Source organism: Teleopsis dalmanni, chromosome X, assembly GCF_002237135.1.
Source record: "Teleopsis dalmanni isolate 2A chromosome X, ASM223713v2, whole genome shotgun sequence".
NCBI lineage: Eukaryota > Metazoa > Arthropoda > Insecta > Diptera > Diopsidae > Teleopsis > Teleopsis dalmanni.
In genome coordinates this window covers 12,380,284-12,401,292 of record NC_051848.1, presented here as the reverse complement: position 1 = coordinate 12,401,292, position 21,009 = coordinate 12,380,284, and the positions used below count along the sequence as shown (strand labels likewise).

The window sequence follows — 21,009 nt, the reverse complement described above, 5'->3', positions numbered from 1 at the left end:
TGAGGAGAACGTTCCGATTTTTCTCTCTGTAAAAAGTTGAATAAAAGTTTATTAACATTGAAAATTTTTAGAGTTTTATTAATTAGCAAGGTGAACAGATCATTGCTAAATTGGTGACCCCGACGTGATTTCGAAAAAGTTTAAATTTAGAAATATTAACTTCTGAGCTAAATATCTAATTATCGAGCTGTGATGTCAGTTGCAGACGAAGGTGTAGTAATGGCTTCTGATAGTGGAAGTGTCGTAAACCGTGTAGCAGTGAAGGTGCCACCGTTTTGGCACGAGCGACCGGAGATTTGGTTTGCTCAGATCGAGGCGCAATTCGCAGTAGCTGCCATTACGAGTGACATCACACAATTCAACACGGTTGTAGCAGCGATTGAGTCAAGTGTTATCGCCGATGTAAGTGATGCAGTGCTTCATCCTCCTGAAACTGGAAGATACGCTAATTTAAAGGCTTGCATCATAGAGCGGTACAGTGAGAGCGAGCAGCGGAAGATTCAACGGTTGTTGTCAGAAGTTGAACTTGGTGATAGACGCCCAACACAGTTGCTAACGGAGTTGACAGCGTTAGCTAAAGACAAGGTGAGCGATGAGTTCCTTAAGTCTCTTTGGCTGAAGCGTTTGCCACCACAAGTGCGCGCTATTCTGCAGGCATCGAACGTGGCACTAGCAGAACTGGCGAAATTAGCAGATCGTATTTGTGAGGCGGGTGATTTTCAACAGATAGCTGTAGCGTCAGCCTCTGATTGTCCAGCCTATTCTGAGAATGCTGTGATTTTACGAAGGCTTGAGCAAATCGAACAGCGTCTGAGTCGTTTGGATTTACGTCGTAGTGAGTCGGTGCAAAGTCGATCGTCATTGAGGAGACGTAGGCGAACTCGTTCCCGACCAGGAAGTCATCCAGATTGGTGCTGGTATCACGAAAGGTTTGGTGATAGAGCTAATGCTTGTCGGCAGCCCTGTAGTTTTGTGGCAAGCTCTCATCAGTCAAAAAACTAGGCACTCCTTCTACGTCGTCGAGCCGAGAAGGGGTTAGTGTTCGTATAGCTCGACTTAGTATTAAAGATCCCGCCACGTCGACCGTTTTTCTCATTGATACTGGTGCGGACATATCAGTTTTACCGAAGTCGTTCTGTCGTTGGAAGCAAAGGGCTAACAGTGTTGCGTCAGTTAATTTATATGCCGCTAATGGTACGCCTATTCAAACATTTGGCGAGCGTCGACTGCTTTTGTCTTTGGGTTTGCGTAGAGATTTCCCGTGGACGTTCGTGATTGCGGATGTTAGCTGTCCTATTGTTGGAGCCGACTTCCTTAATCACTATGACTTGTTAGTGGATTTGAAAAGGAAGCGGTTAGTTGATTCGAAGACGACTTTGATGATGAAGGGTAAGGCTGCTGTGTCTCAAGAAGATACTGTGCGTGTGTGTGGTTCAGTTTCAGCTTATGCTGAGCTGGTTAATGAATACCGTGATTTAGGCATTATGAGTGCAAATCGGATGGGTTTAGTTACTAAGGTTGAACATTGCATCGAGACATTTGGTGCGCCGTCATTTGCTCGTCCCCGACGTTTAGTTGGAGCCAAACTTGAAGAAGCCAAGAAGGAATTCCAATTTTTAGTCCAGACAGGGATTTGTCAACCTTCGAAAAGCTGTTGGGCAAGTCCACTTCACATGGTTCGCAAAGGCGATGGAAGTTGGAGACCGTGTGGCGATTATCGCATGCTCAACGCGCAAACTAAACCTGATCGGTATCCGATTCCGTTCATTCATGATGTGACGAGTATTCTTCATGGTAAAACTATGTTTTCGAAGATAGATTTGCAGAAAGCGTATCATCAGATACCGCTTGCACTGGCAGACATTCCGAAGACAGCTATTACAACTCCGTTTGGCCTGTTCGAGTTTCGCTTTATGACTTTCGGTCTCCGTAATGCTGCCCAGACGTTTCAGCGTTTTATGAATGAGACTCTAGGTGATCTTAATTTCGTTTTTGCGTACATCGACGATATTTTAATTGCGTCAAAAGATGAAGCAGAACACAGAATGCATTTGCGACTGGTTTTAGATCGACTTAGAGAAACTGGTTTGACTGTGAATTTTGCCAAGTGTAAGTTCGGCTGTTCCGAGATCGAGTTCCTTGGGCACGTTATTAGTGCAAAGGGTTTACGTCCTCCGGAGAGTAAGGTTCAAGCTGTTCGTGATTTTCCTCTGCCAGCAACGGTTAAACAGCTTAGACAATTCTTAGGCATGGTGAACTTTTATCGGCCGTTTCTGCGTAACGCTGTGCAGAATCAGCAGCGGTTGTTTCATCTTACACCAGGTAACCGCAAGAATGATAAGTCGGTAATTTCTTGGACTCCAGAAGATGTAGAGGTTTTTGAGGCTTGCAAGAATGATCTTGCCCAAGCTACGTTGCTTAACTTCATGGCTCTGGATGCACAATTGACGCTCACGACTGATGCTTCAGACGTTGCGGTGGGTGCTGTTCTCCAACAAGTAGTGAAAGGTGTGACTCAGCCATTGGCATTTTATTCAAAAGGTTTGAGTCCAGCGCAGACTAAGTATAGTGCTTATGATCGTGAGTTGACTGCTATCTATCAAGCTGTCCAGCATTTTAAGTATGCATTAGAGGGACGTGATTTCGTCATTTTTACGGATCACAAACCTTTAACGTTTGCGTTCAGGCAAATAAGTGAGAAGGCATCTCCTCGTCGTGCAAGACAGCTGGAGTTTATTAGTCAGTATTGCACTGATATTCGTCATCTGGCTGGTGCAGATAATACGGTGGCTGACTCTTTGTCTCGGGTTGCTACGGTTCAGTTGGAGGCAAATGTTATTGAGTTAATTGCTGAGGGGCAGAAGACTGATGCAGAGTTGCTCGCTCAGCTGAAGAGCCAGTCTGAAGATGGTGTTGGGTTGAAGAAGTTGAGATTGCCGGATTCGAGTATTGAACTGTACTGTGATGTGTCAGGCAGTCGTGTTCGTCCTTTTGTTCCCGCAAACTGTCGGCAGCTGGTACTCTCAAAACTCCACGGTTTGGCTCATCCTGGTATTCGAGCAACGCGGAAATTGGTGCAGGCTAGGTATGTTTGGCTTGGTTTGGTTAAGGATGTAGCTGTGTTTGTGCGTAGTTGCATTGCGTGTCAGAAGTCCAAGATTCAGCGGCATACTAAAACACCAATTGGTTCGTTTGCTGATATTGATAGTCGGTTCCAGCATGTTCATGTTGACATTGTGGGTCCATTGCCTTTGTCTCAGGGGAAGCGTTATTGTTTGACTTGCGTCGATCGTTTTTCTCGGTGGCCTGTTGCTGTGCCTCTGTCGGGCATTACGGCAGAAGAAGTTGCAGCGGCTTTTATCGACGGTTGGGTGGCAAGTTTTGGTTCTCCGCAGGCTATTACCACTGATTTGGGTCGGCAGTTTGAGTCTGCTGTATTTCGGGAACTGACGAGATTGCTTGGAGTGAAACACTTTCATACCACGGCTTATCATCCTCAAGCAAATGGCATGGTTGAACGTTTCCATAGAACATTGAAGGCAGCCATTCGATGTCATTCCTCAAGTAATTGGACGCAGTCTCTTCCGCTTGTGTTGTTGGGATTGCGAACGACACCGAAATTAGACCTAAATGCTAGTCCTTCAGAGATGTTGTTTGGAAATCCTCTTTGTGTTCCAGGGCAGATGCTTTCGGATTTCAAGCAGAAGTCGTCCGAGACTGATTTTGTGTCGGCGTTGCGAAGGGCTTTAGCTAAGGTTAAATCCGTTGAATCAACAAGACATTGTCATCCATCTGTGTATGTTCCGCGTGACGTTATTAATTGTAAGCACGTTTTTTTCGAGTGGATCGTGCTCGAGCTCCACTTGAGCAGCCTTACGAAGGTCCATTTGAGGTGCTGAGTCGTAGTGAGAAGACGTCTGTTATTGTTTGCCGTGGGAGAGAGGTGACTGTTTCGAATGATAGGTTGAAGGCGGCGTACTTAACGTGTGATGATCTTGAACAGGTTGTTCCAGAAACGCGTCAGCCTTCAGCGTTGTTGAATGGTGATCAGTTAGTGACTTCTGGTGATTGTAGGCGTGAATCCCTGTTGCCGATTCCGAAAGTGACACGAGCTGGTAGAGTAGTGCGTTTCCCAGCAAGGTTAGCGGAATTTCGGGATTAAGAGTGGTGTTGTCGACTTAGTTGTGGTGTCGCGTTGTTGCTAGTACTCCATCGCTAGGAGGGGGTACTGTGGCGACCCAGTTGGCTGTGCATTTATTGAATTTAAAAAGTAAAATTCAATTTCAAATATTTTTAAGTTTTTTGTTTTGATTGAGGAGAACGTTCCGATTTTTCTCTCTGTAAAAAGTTGAATAAAAGTTTATTAACATTGAAAATTTTTAGAGTTTTATTAATTAGCAAGGTGAACAGATCATTGCTAAAGTCTAAAATTGGTCTATAGTTTTCACCAAACAACTAAAAGAATATATCCGTCCTCTCTCATAATATCCCCATATAATTTTTTTTCTGCTCACGAAACTAAGTTTCCTACCTCAGAGGACATTTGGAGTCGATTGTAACAATAAAAATAAATCATTGATGGAGTTGAAGTTCGTACCATAACCAGTCTACGAAGAATTTATAGACTATTGGGTCAGTCGCTGATATAGTTATATAGTACTTGAAAGGGTGCCCTTTAAAGACGACAAAAAAAATTTTGATTAAATGATGATTTTTTATTTACAAATTCCGAAAACTTTACACATAATGTACACCTACATACACCACATAATAATAAACTAGCTTACACCGTCTGTCCTTTATGGACGGCTGGAATATTGAGTCATAACTTAGATATATTGTTTTCAAAATCCATAACCATAAACCGCTGTATAAAAAAGCTCTATCGCAGATTGCAACAGTCGAAAGAGGAGGGGGAAATAAAATAAATATTTAGAAATAGTTACAGACTAAATAGAGAAAAAGTAGGCTAGCTGTATTTATACTAAACCAAACCAGAACTCATGTTTCCTCCCTTGTATTTCATATTTGGTTTGCACATTTTGATTGATGTGAATTTAGGAGGGGAGGGTAGGTAGTAACTTGTTACATGAAAACAACAAAAGCAACAAAAATTGTCATTCCGGAAATCGCAGAAGCAATTGTGTTTTTTATTTCCAAATTAATGAAATGATTTGTTCGACTAAGCCCTCGAAAAAATGCGCTTATCAAAAGCTGCTTGGATGAGAAGCGATTCAGGGTGGAAAGTGAAGTACGAACTGTTAAGTTTTAGTGAGTTCTATAAAAATAAAATAACTAATTCTTAAACACTTTTTAATACAACACTAGCTTTAACGGTAACGACCTAATTCTTCACGATTCTTTCAAGACACCTATGACATACCCAATAGTTGGTCCTCATTACACTTTTATTTATGGAAAGCTGTATGTTATTATAATTATCTTTATTTTTATTGAATTTATTATTTTAATGATTTTTATTACAATATTAACGCTCTTCAATTTCGTTGCCGACGTTGTGTGTCGCTAATGCCTGAGGACCGAGAAGGGTAGATAATTTTTTCAAGTGTTAAAATGTGCAGACGTGTTGTCACCCCGTGACTTTTGAATATGTACTTTTTTCTCTTTCGAATTTTTTTTTTTTTTTAATTTTTGTTACTTTTAAATTATCCTGTGCTTGCATTCGGAAAATCCTACTTCACCTTTTGTTCTAACTCGCGTATTTGAATTTTCTCTATTTCTATTCCATTGTTCTCAACACTAGGGGTTCGTTTTTTTTTCAAATTCATTTTTTTTCCTTCAAATTAATATTCAATGCTCGTATAAATTGTAATAAATTTTATTACATTTTCATATAATTTTTAGGTTGTTATTTACGTTTTATTTTTATTTGAATTAATAAGGGGAATTACATAAAAATAATTCACTCTGGATTTTATTATTCTCATACAAGCGCGTTGATTTCATTAAAGAAGTAAAAGAGTTCAAAACCAACCGAATTCGGAATCCTATTTTTCATCTGTGTTTATGTGATCTGTGTTCTGTGTTCTGTGTTCAATATAAGCACAGCTAATTAATCCCAACCCTTACCCGAATTATTTGATCCTTGGTGTCTATGCAGCGTTTATCCTATTGTTTAAATGCCAAGTCTAATGCAGGCAGTGTACAAATTTGTGGACACCAAATAACCATTATTATTGAAACCAAAAAATAAATAACTTAAGTCTCTATCATTAAATACTATTTTGAAAATATAAGACATATTTATTGGAAACTTTTCTAAAAAAGAAACAGAAATGCAAAATTTCAAACGATTCTAGTTCGAAGATGGATGTAAACAAAAGCAGGCCGAGTACTAATCGCACCTGATGTACGAGACTGATGCACTTGAATCAGATCATTTTAGAAAGGATTTTTTCATGAATAAAAGACCTGGCTAAGGTTGTAATTATATATAGTTTACTCCTTTTCAAGCAACATATAAATGAAAGTGTGAAAGTGTACATATGTATCAGATAGTAAAAGCCATTATTATTGGTAATACAAAATTTAAGTTTGGTTCATGAGGTTAAGTTAAAACTCAACTGATAGTAGTTCCAAGACAAGAGAAGTTTAGATTTCCAGGCATACTAATATAGCAAGAAACGAGCTTCATGAAAAATTAATCAGATTTAATGCCTTTTTAATAGAATATGCCTCAGAGTGTGACAAAGTTACGTGATTACTTTATGCTTATGTTTTTAGAATATGTCTATTTAAAGAGATCTACCATATTTGTCTATTTGAGTTGATGTAGAATAGTATGACTCATCACATATAACTTGAAATAATCATTCATAATCGTTCGTAATCAAACGACAGTCCTATTCATCTGGTGGATTGAATCTCTTATTCTGGCGTTAGTTTTTAAGTGGAGTAAAAATATTTTAAACTAGTAGAACGAGATAGACTGTAATGAAAAGTAACTCATATGATAGTTTATTATTGTTATAATTGTTATAGAAAACAGTGGTTTTATTAAAAAGCACTGTTAAGATAATATAGTGTTTTCTGGATTTAAAAATAAACGTATATATAAAACGGAGTGAGATTTCCACAAAATATTTTTCCAATATATTGCCATTACGTGCAAAATCTTTCAAACTTCTTCCACCGATCAGTGGATCACTGAATCGCATTGGGGTAATTTTCGGTGGTTTTTTGGCACATTTGAGATAATAGCTCGGATAAACATTACTTTTCAAAGCATCGACACTTTTAAGATTGTCCATATTAATACGGCAGTTACTTGTAGTAGTTTTGAATGTCATACGTTCCATATCTGTTAGTTTTATTTTATTGAGAGACCCACTAAATAAGTATTACAGAAAATAAAACTATTGCGTTAGCAATCTATGGTCTACCGATATAATCAGTGATGTACTAACACCTCTTAAGGCAAATAATAAAGATCGAAATCACAAATTGATGATGAGTATATGGGGTATTCCAGGAATTCCACGAAATCAAATAGCAATGGAAAAAGGAACTAATGATGCCATTATAGTATCCAAGACACGTTCAATAAATTGCAAAAATTAATACTTATAGAATGGCGATACACAAAAGTTTATAAGTAAATGAAACTATTGCAATAACAATCCATGACCCACCGATATAATCAGTAAAATACTAACTTCTAATTAAGATTCGATTTGGCAATTCAAGGATCGAAATCACAAATTGATTATGAGTATATGGAGTATTCCAGGAATTCCCAATGGATATAGGAAATAATTACACCTTTATAGCATGTATGCCTTGCTCCAATACATCATAACGATTTCTATATATAGAACAGAATTTGGAAGTGAATAAATCTATATAATCAATGAAATACTAACACCTCTTAAGAAAATTAATAAAATTGAAATTAAAAATTGATAATGATTATATGGAGTCCCCGGGTGACTTGTTAAACTACAACGATCATGTCACTACATTATCACATCTCATATACCATATACTATATACCATATTCTATTGTATTTATTTAGCCATCAAACTTTTCGGTTGGGTAAATTAATATTATTCATAATTTTATGATTTCAACATGAAAGAATATACCTGACCTACCATAAAATACTCACCTGAACGGTTGTAGAATTTGGACTTGACTGCAGCCAATTTCTGTTGAAATTTCAATGAAGTTTTGAAATTAATATTAAAACTCTCAATGAAAATTAAAATGATGAATTTCCGCACAATTAAATGTACTCTTATGAATACCTTTTTCTCGTTTCAACATCAGAAAGTGCGTTAACCTATTTGATTTCCTTTTTTCGCTCATCCCTAGTACTGCATGCACATCTGCCTGCACCCCTCTTGCGATGTCATACTTGTAATATTCAAACAACAACTTGGTATGGACTGCATGCGTATGTGAAATCACTGCACACCAAAGGATTCAGGTTTGGATTGCACTCGGGTGGGTTGGGAGAGGTAGTGCAATGCAATCACAGCACTGCACAGCACAGCACTGCACAGAACGGTACAGAACACTGCAGAACAGTACTGCAATACAGCAGTACTCCTGGTATATGTTGTTGTCATTTAGAGTTATGTATACTTTTTGGAGCGGGTGTTGTGCCAATGTGCCTATGTGCTCATATGCATATGTGTTCTGTCAACTTAATTCCAAGCTTTTTTTTTGTCAGTTCCTACCTCCATCCCACCCTACCGGCATATATTAAGTTGCTTGGTCGTTTGTTAATTTGTTTGTAAGCCTGTGTGTGTGCTTGTATGCTTTTGTTTATTTATTTATGTAACGTGGTATTTGACAAGAGCTTATGAGCTTACAATCTGCCTCCATTATGCCAATTCACAATAATGTCTCCATGCGAATTGTCGCTGTTGCTGTTGTTGTTGTTGGTTTTCGCGTTGTGCGCGTTCTTCTATGTTTGGGGAAGTATGTTCACTCGTGTGATTGTGTATGTTCAGTGGTGGGACGTTGATGTTTATATGTGTAGAGTAAAACTCTGTATAACTCTCAAATGAAAGGATACGGAAAATAATGTTGCGACAGTTTTAAATTCAAGATAAATTCACAAAGTAATTGTTATTTTTCTACATAAAAGATGTACTAAAGCAGGTCTTTACTTCAAGTTATGCAGCTAAATATGACATTTTATGATTTATTTAAAAGTCTTACGTTAATACATATGTATTATTCTGTAGCCATTTGATATGTAATTTGCTTAACTCAGTCGGAATATGAGTATGAAGCCTACAAGAACGTTTAAGAAATCAATATTGTAGAAAGAACTTTAAAATAGAAAAATACACGAGCTCTTTGGAAATTATCTACGAGTACTAAGCGTGTGTACTGTTGAAGAAAATTAAAAAGTACTTCGACTACTTTTCAATGTTCCCTATAAAATTATAGATTTCTTTTACCGCAGTTTTAGTAGTTAGTTAGTTTTAGTAGAAATCCATACACTACCCTTGTTAGAGCATGCAAGGAAGATAAAGCGAATATATGGAAATATATTGTTATCAACACTCGTATTTCTAATAAAAGTTAATTTTTTTTCAATTATAAATTCTGTCACTATACAATAAACTATAGGTTTAACGGAAACATCAAAAGATAAAAGATAACAATAATCAAAAAAAAAGAGTGAAAATAATTACTTTTCAGAAAATAATTTTGGGGTATCATTTTTATTAACATAACTTTTTGCCGTTTGTTTTTGGAAATTAGTAAATGATAACACCCAAGGGATTAAATTAAAGGACCGACACAAACTTGTGACTTGCAATGTAATGCGCGCCTTTGACTTTTTATCCTTTTTGTGAAAGCGAAAAACATATTTAATGCGACACATATGGCGTTGTCTAATTTCTTCCTTCTTTCCTTGTCAATGAGTTCTGACATACACGGATCATTAAGTAAAAGGAAAAAAGTTATATATAAATAAAGAGAAGACCATATCAACAATTCTTATTCATTTTTAATTATTATTACATTTTAATCCGATATCGATATTCGTTAATTATTATTCAATTAATAAGTGCTGTTAGATATGGATTAAAAAGTATTAAAAATGAATGTTTTTATAAAATATGGGTGTTAAAATTTATACAGTGATCTATTTTAGTTATCATCTACAAATGTGATAAACACATTTCAAGATCCAAAAACAGTTGGTTAAAAATATCTTAATTTTCTTAGATTTAGGATACTGGATAATAAGTTGAGATGTATAAAATAAGATTTTAAAAACTACTTAACTATTTTAGACCATATCTTGACCGAAATATAAGGCTATTAGCAAATTCTTTGCATTTCAAATGATAAATTTAGAAAATATGAAAAAGGCACTATATGGGGTCATTCCGTCATTGGTTCCTTTCCCATAGCAAAAAATAAAGAAAATTCGCTAATATAATGATTAGATCAAATGCAATATAAAACCACAAAAATGAATGGAAGAGAAGTTCACAAAAACTAAACTCGCGAGTCATAGCGAGTCAAAGAAAGATAAGGCAAAAAAAAAGTCAGTGTAAAATGAGATTGAGTAAAAGTGAGAGTGAATTAGAAGAGAGAGAAAGAATGATGCGATAAAGAAAGAGTGAGAAGAAGAGAGATATATGCACGGTTGCCACTTATGGTACTTTAGTACCAAAATTGGTACATTTTTTTTTTTTTTTTCGTTTGGTACTCATTTTCAAAAACTGGTACATTTTTGACGACGCAATTTTATTGTGGATATTTCCAATTAATTTTTTTTATAAATGCAACTTTGCACTATTTTATATTTTGTTCATTTATAACACTATAAAAAACACAGAACAAGAAAACAAAAAGGTCCAAAAAAATTTTGGACCTTTTTTTACAGAAATGGTACCTTTTTAAACCAATTTTGGTACACAAAAAAATTTTCAAGTGGCAACCGTGGATATATGATATGATAAAATGGGAGTGAAATAAAGAAATTAAAGGAGAAGAGAGATAGATATAGAGAGAGATAAAAAAACAGAGAGAGAAAGGAGAGAGAAATAAAGAGAGAAAGAGAGCAAAAATGAGAGCAACAAAAGAGGCAAAAAGAGACAAGAGATAGAAAATGGGAGAAAAAGAAAGATATAGAGATGTAGAAGTTGAATATTATTGATATTTTTTTTTCCATATGGTACTCTGGTACTCGTTTTAGAAAATGGTACCTTTTTGAAGCGCGTACTTTATTGTATATATTATTATATTATTCAATGAAATTTATTTATAGATTTGTGATAGATTGTAGACTGTGCACTATAAAACTATTATCATTTTTGTATTGATATAGTTAAACTCTTGCAACTGCAGTAGTTAAAAGAAAATTTCGATCGAAATTGATTTTAAGATCTTAAATGCAAAGAACTATTTGACAAAAAAGATATGCAGTATGTAATGTCAATAAAAGATAGCCCGATAATTTAAATAATAAAATTGTTATGGATAAAAAGACTTGTACTGTTTTATAACTTCTGTACATTTTGTATATATTTTTCCATAGAAATCCCACTTTTTTGAACCAATTTTGACACAGAAAAAAAATTATTAAACGGCAACCGTAGTTCTTATATAATGGGGAGATTTCTGCTTTAATAATAATATGAATATCTTTGTGATAATAAACGTATACCCAAATATACAAATGTACTTTATCCTTTAATCTGTACTTGTACTTTAAATGTATCTATATATCTAAATAAAATTATGTTAATAAAAGTTTTGAACAAACAAAAAGAAAGATAATTTGTACTTTCTATTTTTGCAATACGAGTTGGGTATAAAAGTGATGAGAGTTAAAAATTATAAAGAAGGTTGATTACACTCGCGATACTAAGAATCCACTTAAGCCTATTGGAGCATTGTGTGCCACTGCCGAATAAGCTTAAAATGCTCTCCAGAGTGAAATCATGGAAATGAGCCCCTAAATATTAAATCGTAAGAAAAGTCAATAGGAAAATGGTTGCTAAAGTAGTTTTGCCCTCCTCACTCAGCTAGAAAGACTTTTGAATCTCTTACTAGTAAATATCACAGGAGAATAAGGTATTTCGTATCCATTGATAAACTGCTTCCGTTCAGCCGTTCAGCTCCGATTTTATCCAATGTTAAGTGTTAACCACCATGTTGAAGTCAAACTTTATTTAGTTTCATTACGAATTACTTTTCCATTTAACATATTTACCAGCACAAAGTACTGTAGACGTAATTGCATAAAAATATTTAACGACGATAGAGCAACTTATCGGTAATGCAAAGGCTTTATATGAAGAATTGGACAGAAATGTTTCGAATAAATTGTTTTTTTTTTTTTTATTACAAAATATTTTTACAATCCAAAAAAGTAATAAGCATGCTCTAGCATAGTTTCATATATTGATATATTTTGAGAAAATTTATAATGAATAATGAACTACACTCAAAAATGTTTTTTGAAGTGAACTTTTGTTTTTAGCTGGAATCTTTATAGAAATTATTAAACCAAAAAATTTCATTCACATTTTCTAATATATATATTGTATAATTTATAAATAATTGTATAAATATCTATGTAGCAATATAAATTGATAAGCAGCATCTCAACTTGTCGCGATGGTGCAGACCAAACAGTTTAACGTACGTCCATATACGACATTCGAAAGTAAATTGGTAATAAATAATTTTTTAAACGTTTGGATTTTACATCTTTAAAGTATTCAATTATCATGGAGCAGACATAACTCAAAACGATGCAGACAAGAGTTCACATTTCAAAATTCGATATCACTCGCATAACATCAGCGACTTCCTAATGCTCGCAGATGTTCACACATAATCTGCAGAGCAATGACGGATGGAGAAGAATTGCTGTTAAGTAATTTTTAGAAAATAGTTCATGCAACGATCGCAAATCGAAACCCATCGAACTTGTCTCCAAAACAAGCCTCGACATTTGTTCAACCCTTTATATGGAGCACTCGCACGCTCTGCACTTGAGTGCCACTTGATAGTCTTTTAGGCACGTAAAGATTCGAACGGTTACGCATGTTGCATAAATATCGGTGGCATTACCCATAAAACGACAATTAATACGAGTGTGAAGTGATTGAGCAATGCAATACAATACGTGAACTTGGGACATTTCCTTATATCCGCACTCGCTCACATTCCCCATTCATTTCTATTACTAGTGCTGCTTTGGCAGTGCGCGACTGCGCAAGCGATTGTCAAGCGATTGTCAAGCGATTATGTTTTTATTTGAGCGTTTCTTTTGTATCTGAAGCACAGATAAAAAGGCAATTGTTTAATTGATGTCTCTCGGATTTATTCATTATTAATTTCAGCTTTATTTTTGCTTTGAAGTGTTTGTATTTATCAATACTTCATATTTTTTTATTTCTATACCAAACAAATGGGATTTACATCACATAGTGTTTGACACAATGCCAAGTATTTAGCTAACGATTTTTATTTGCATATCAAATTTAAGCTTATTAACCAAAGTTTTGATTGTTTTCGTTGAACACCGAAATATTCAAAATTAAACATTTTCGACATCTGCGAAACACAAAGAGAAGAGCAAATCGATCCAAACAATAATTAGCAAAGCCTTTCATTTCATATTTTAGAGAAAATAATTAAAACCATCGATAAGACCACTGTCGGAAACAAAGTCAAGGATAGTCAAATCAAGCCAATCGAAAGTGTTCTCTACACAATTTGCCCCTTTTAACTTAATTGAAATTAAAAAGTCAATACGAACAGATTAATACTGGAAGAATTTAGTAATACAATAACTTAACATCTAAGAAATTCTTTAAACGAATTCTTACTAGAAACGAACAAAAATTTGTAATATAAAAATTTAACTAAACCTTCAACCTTTAAACGCAATAAAACTTTCTTTAAGAGAAAGATGACCACTTGTAGACAAATACAAGAACTCATGTTGCCGAAACCGTTGCCCAGGGAAGCGATAAAAGTGCTTAACTATTCGCGGAGCACTCTAAGCTAGCTGACCTCACTGATTATTTGACATGAAAACTTCAAGTATCACCTCAAAAAGATAACTCTTGTTGAGGAAGACATTTGCAGACTATGTCTAGAAGAAAAGGAGACAGCGGTGCATATATTGTGCCATATACAGCACTGGCAAGTAGGAGGAAGACTGTATTAGGACATCATTGGGTTGGTGATCACTTGGCAGGCAACCTCAAGCTAAATGTACTGCTCGCATTAACAATTATTGATGTAGTAATGCGAACAGATGCCACACCAGTTCCAACTCAATAACGACATCCGAGAATCGCAGATCGAAAAAGGACCGACATAGTTTCGTGGTTTACTTCGGTTAATCCTTAACTTCAATGGAGCCACTTGTTGAACGATGCGCTGTCCCAACGTCTCACAATATATACCTATATACATATATTCTTTAAGAGAATGTAAGGAAAATATTCCTACGTACTTAATCAAATATATTAAAAACATTAATTACATATGAATGATAGCCAATGGTTTGAAAGATAAAAGAGAGAGTTTACTATTTATATATCAAGTTTATCTAAACCAGCAGAAAGAAGGTTGTTGACTTCTTACGACTATCGTATTTAAAAACCCACGTTTCGACGCTTGAGAATTAATTAACATTTGAAAAATGATCGAAAATAATATTAAACTCACCCAAAAGAATTGAGAAAAGAATAGAGAAAATAATTGCCAAACAGCACTAAAAATTCAAATAGTACGAATATTACCATTTGGGAATGCACATCAAACAGCACTTTTTAAGTTTGCTGTTATGTGTTATAATATTTTTGATAGTATATGGTAGTAGATAGTAGATTGATAGTAGATGGATGTAAGATATATTAACAAACAATACCTCAAACTATATACAGAGCAGTTGTCTTTAGCTAAGCATTTCATATGCTTTCAACATTTCTATATAATAACCCGAAATCACTTAGAACCAGGTCAAACCGATAAAAGTATAAAATGACTAATATGGACCTTAACTCAAAATAATACTAATGTTGTCCCAGGATATGACTAAGTCTCTAGGAATAAGGGGAATCGGCTATAGTCCGTGTGAGTCGAGCATTTACCTTCCGGGTCACCGGACCTTGGACAGTGTGTAGCCATTATCCTTCTACATACCGAAAAAAAAAATCACTTGTAAATTTGATCATTTTTATACGCTAGGAGCATATTGTGCTTATTAACTGATTCCGCACTTCAGAGAAAAATAAATCCATGACATAACAATTTGTATTGATTCAGTTTTACAATGAGTAGAAATAATGAAATGATTTTCTTAATAATCAGTCGATACTCCACATTTTTCAGGAACTCAAAAGTTTTATATAGTTTCTTCTGCAGAAATACTGCCATGCACATAATTTACTACATAGTGGAAAATACAATCTTCTATCACACATTGTGTCTATGTTTGGTGCTGTCAAATATGCAAACAAAATATTTTAGACTGGAGAGCATAAAGAATTATAAGTCCATCATAAATCTTATAAGCAATCGAAAACCCCAAACCTTTGTAGTGACCATATGAAAGGCTTCTCAAGAACGTTATTGTAGTTGGTAAACTCGCTAAAACAATCTGCAAGATTGAAATTCCCATTACAACGATATTTTTCAACGAATATTGTAGGCTTATAAAGATGGTATTTCCTATCAATTCTTCCGACCTAATTTTCTTTATATAAATTTTTTAAAATCATATATAATGCTAAGCCATACATAAAACTATCGAAATGGCCTATATATGAAGTGTAATCTTCTTGACAAATCTTTAAATAAGGGCTTAGTTTAGATCATGTTGTTATGAATTAACTTACCAACTGATATTATTATTGAATTAATAAGATTTTTTTTATTAAAAAAATTCTCTATTCTCTTCGTCTATTCTTAGTATAAACTATGCCTGCAATCCATATAATAATTTATACTTTTAGTTGACCAAAATGTCATATTATGGCCCATTTTCTTTAATAGCCGCGAATTATCTTATTAATTATTGCGATCAGTTCCACTTATCTCAAAACCTAACTATTTAAATGTTTCGCGGAAACTATGTACTAATTCGAAGTCTGTTATTCGAAACATATTTGCGAAGTAGGCTAATTCGAAATTTTTAGGCCAACTTTTTTTGTTATGCTAAGTGGAGCTGATAGGTTTTCTTCAAACATATTTTTTGGCCAATCTTCGAAGTAATTACTTTCAGCTAATGGCAATAAAGAGCGTTCAGATATTTAAATAAAAAAGAAACCAAAATCCAGAAGCAAAGTTAATTGAGGAATTTAAAAAACAAAAAAAGTTGGTTATCTTCGCTAACAGAACAAAAAAGAAATCAAGGTAAAAACCAAAACCAAAAACATAAGATCCAAAATCGAAATCTATTTTTTTCGGTGTGAAGCAGAATTATGAACTGTAATATCTATTGTTAAATGAAAGTGAAAGAATGTTAAACGCATGTTTGTTTTTATGTTCTGAGATATAAATTTTATTGATGATTTTTCGGAAAGAACGTATCTTAAGACAAGTTACTAAAAATTCCAATAAAAAATTATAGAAAAAATATATTATAAAAACCAAAATAAAACATTAAAATATCAAAGCATTTATTACATTTACAAAATGTTTTAGATACATTTTTACAATACCTGTTAGAATTTAAAACTAATACATATAGCCTTCACATACGCACGATGCTTAATAGGTCGGTGATGAATAAAAAAGGGGGAGTTACATTGTATATTACAAATACGCTTAATGCAACGACATACTAAATTATTTTTATCTTCTGAAAAAAATACGATTTTACAAGGTTCACAATATACTCATTAGTTGCATAGATTACTTTCAATTCCGATCGATTAAAATTTCCAATTTTTCAAATATGGAAAAAATAAAAAAACTCAGGTAGGTGAACTCTTAGTCTCTTCCTGACATGAGTTCGATTTTCAGAAAAGTCGACCTGGTTCATGAAATTAAAGACAGGTCGACTCATAAGTGAAGCGAATATAAACAGCACATTTATTTCATCAGGAGAGATATGAATATAACACAGAACCCAAACATTAACACATACAGAATGATTCTTTTTTAAAAGGCTACCGTGCTTACTTCCGATTTCTGTAGTAATTGTAAACCGGAAATTATTGATGTCATGTCTCCAAAGACATGTGCTACGTCTACTTTCCACTGTCAGTTGATCCAAATATCTTTTTTTAGTGGCAATTAAACTGCCGACAGACAGCAACGTAAATACCAAAGCGAATCAGAACGATTTTCTTGAATGGGATTAATGCCCAATTTGTCCATAGACCGTAGACCGTGTTTCGTTTTATGAATGATATAACGACTTCACAACGTGCAAAAAAAAGAGTAGAGAAAAAAAATAAACTAAGCGAAATAATCGTGTTTACTCTTGTGTACAACTTTTTATTTAATATTATTAACTCATTGAGAAAACAACAGAAAGCAAAAAGGAAAAACAAACTCGTTTTCTGTTTATGGCGAACTGCAACTCGTTTCGCCTTCACAGTTTGATGCGCTTGCCTAAATATTGGCAAATTAGTTAAAATAATAAAATTATTATACAATTGCAATAAATGTTTAATTAATTTTTCATTTAAATCAAATAAATGTTCGTAATAAAAGTAAATTAAGCGCTATAAAAAGCAATAGATATAAACAAACAGTAACAAAGGGAAGAGTAAGCGAGTATAACTATATCAAAGAACTCGATGCATCGAACGAAGTAGTAGTAGTAAGATTATCGAAGTAGTAAGATTGATCATCGAAAAATTTTTCTTGAAGAATGTTGGCATCAAGCGAAAGAAGTGCTTGAGTGGATATTAAAGGTTGTATCAAGTGACTATACCATTTTGAATGGAACGTTTTAAGACTTTCTAATCTATTGTCCTGAAAGCACAGAGAATCGTCTCATTTTCTAATTCGCTCAAACTCTGTTTTAAGCACTGATCTTCCTGTATTAAGCCTTTAAATCTGTGATTAACTCGTTAGTGAATTCGATTCCGACAAGAAATGCTATGAAACAACTATATAAAATACATACCATAGTATTATATATAAGATAAAAGCTGTGTAATTCTTCACTTCAAGAATTTAAAAAAAAAAAATAACATTTAAAAGCATTCGTCAGAATGATGAAAGAAACCCGAAATTGCTGACAGGAAAGATAATGCTATGTATTTGGTGGGACTACCAAACGTGGTACACTACTACCATTTCACCACATAAATGAGTCAAATCTATATTCTCCATAGTAAATGTAACTGAAGCAAAGAAACATAAAAGATGTCTGATGCCTTTTTATCATAAAATTATGCTAAAAGCAACCTACGCAATATCCAATAATTTTAAATCACTTTAAGGGATTTTACATTGTAATAATCAAAGAGCATAAATTGGTTAGACTGCGATCTAAGAGAGTATAAAGCTTCACTTTACAACAGCAATTTTACCTAATGTGAAAGCCTAAAGAGAGCAAAATAAATGTTCTTCGTAATATATTGCAGAGAGGTTTTATGCAAAATAAATGTCACGTTTCTACATCTAAAATTAGTGCCACATATTAGTCAACACTAAACATATATACTTACATACACAAGTTGGGTATGATGGTCAAAAAACCATGCCATGATATTTACAAATTATAAGATTAATTGGGCTTTGTAATTTCTGGATATAAAAAAATATTTGCGGTGAGTAATTTTTCTCTTAAAACACTTAAAAATACATATACTTGAATTAACAACTTTAGGTAAGCTTATCTTAATATTAACCACAAAAAATATTAATTTGAACATACCCAGATGGCGATGAGCCTTGACTAGAAGACTTTATATTGCCGTTAGTCATTTGTCGTTCCAGTAAATTCGGCATTGCAGAGCACTGCTGCTGTGGTTGTATATGTATAGGTGCTGATGAAGGTAGTGTTGTGGTAATATCTAATTTAGTTGAGTTTATAGTATTCGTTACATTATAATTTTTATTAATAGTCTTTGGTGATAATTCCTGTAAATTTTCGCAAACATTTTTCGATTTCACAACTTGATCCAACATATGTATCTCTAGCATGTTGAACTAGTGATGTTAGTATTTTACTAATTTTTTTCTTTTAAAAACGCAGGGAAAATTAAATATAAAGGGTTTACACAACTAAATACTTTTCTATAATTTATTTTATTACAACAAACTAATCATTTTTTTACATAAGTATGATCTAAAAATAAAAATCTGAATTTCTTTTCCCAAGAAAGGAGTTTGCGATATTTATTAATAAAAAAACCTTTCTTCTAATCTTGAATTGTTAAAGTTGAAGGAATCGTGATGGCATAGAAATGTTCTTAAAAAGGTAATTAAAACATCTTAATAAAACTTGTATATTGTATAAATTAAAAAAGTCAGATAATCAGATAATTACAATATTTTTATAGTACTCTTTCTATTATCACATTTTCCTCAATATTACTATGTATATGTATTAATATAAACATATTGTACAATTAGAGTTCTAATATAAATTTAGAATCTTATCCAGCAATAATTTCAATAAGCAATTTATAAACAAATCTCTTATCTTACAAAACTTTAATAGTTTTGTCATTTAAAACATATGTTAATAGACTATATGGACCGCAGTCAAGTGGTGTAAACATCTAACATTTTAACATGTAAACATTTTGGCAAATTATTAAGAAAACGGGGCCCACAACATTTATCAGAATCGAATATTTAAAACTACCAACTAAACTTAAATAGAAACGATGGACTGATGTATGGAACTAATGATAAGTTCAGCTTTTGTAGCGCAATACACACCACGGCCGGCTTTGGAAACCCTTCTGCAATTGAAATTCACCGACTTAACGAGCTGCAGAAAGCAAATATAAGCGACGCGATCTGAATTTATAATCTGCACTTCTATTAGCAGAAAAATATGTATTTTATATTATTTTTGCAAATTGTAAATTCAAAATTAAAAACAATTTGTTTATATTTTTATTTGCTCTTGGATTTTATATTTAATGGAAACTTTAGCACGAATTCGCGCCAATTTTAGAAAACGAATGCTTCCGTTCATATAAATTTTAACGGGTCCGTAACGCGTCGCGCCGTCTGTCCAATTAGAGTGATCGTTTTTTCAATTTACCATAATCGCTCTAGTAAAATGAAAAAATTCAGTATCTTTACAGATGGAAATTACAATTAAAAAATATACAAACAAGCTGTCATATTTCACCAAACTGATTATATTGGCCAGCATTTAATTTAGTGACTTTTATTTTACTTTAAAATACCCAAATGTCTAACTCGTATTTAGAGTTCTGATAAGAAACATTGACTAATTCTTCAGTGGAACTGAAAATAATATCGACTCTGAGTAAAGCATACTGATTAGATTAAAACTTATATTTATAATGGGAACAGTCATTTAATTCTAGAAGAATGAAGCAAAACATTGGTGCCAAGCATTTAATAACGTCTTTAACATTTTCTAAAGCAAAACTTTCAGATTTTTAAAATTTTTAAATTAATTTTAAATGAATTATATCTACATTTGGATATGTTGGGTATTCACATCAATATTATTACACATTTCGATATATACTATTACCAATTATTAGATATTTTCTATAAAAAATTTCTTATTATTTATCAAACAAAGGTAATCAGATAATTCCGACAAATATGTCGTATAACTTGAATATACCATATATATAAAACACTATAAATAAGTCAATTTAACTAATACTTAAAAGGGACTACAAAATTATATTTGACTAAGAGGGATTACGCACAAATAACATGCGTCTCTAATTTTTCCTATAGTCATAAATGCAGACACAAATTATAAAAGGCGACATAAACCAAGCGGGATCATTTAGTACCTGCTATATCTTTCAAACAGAATTAAATCCGAACCGACTTAAAATGCAAGAATTGGTAAATCACTT

General features: G+C 33.5%; 1 protein-coding gene across 5 annotated transcripts in view; it reads right to left on the bottom strand.

Annotated features, from left to right (window-relative positions):
* Window positions 1-21,009, bottom strand: part of LOC119662596 (rap1 GTPase-activating protein 1) — a 112,959-nt gene that overhangs the window by 80,109 nt on the left and 11,841 nt on the right. Inside the window, exon 2 of one of the 5 annotated variants that reach the window (XM_038072245.1) lies at window positions 18,861-19,166. The exons of 1 other annotated variant lie outside the window; for it this stretch is intronic. In XM_038072245.1, the coding sequence (XP_037928173.1) occupies window positions 18,861-19,129 (269 nt within the window). In that variant the 5' untranslated portion in view covers window positions 19,130-19,166. The remainder of the gene's footprint in view (window positions 1-18,860; window positions 19,167-21,009) is intronic. 3 more of the 5 variants (XM_038072246.1, XM_038072247.1, XM_038072248.1) reach the window with 3 other exon arrangements.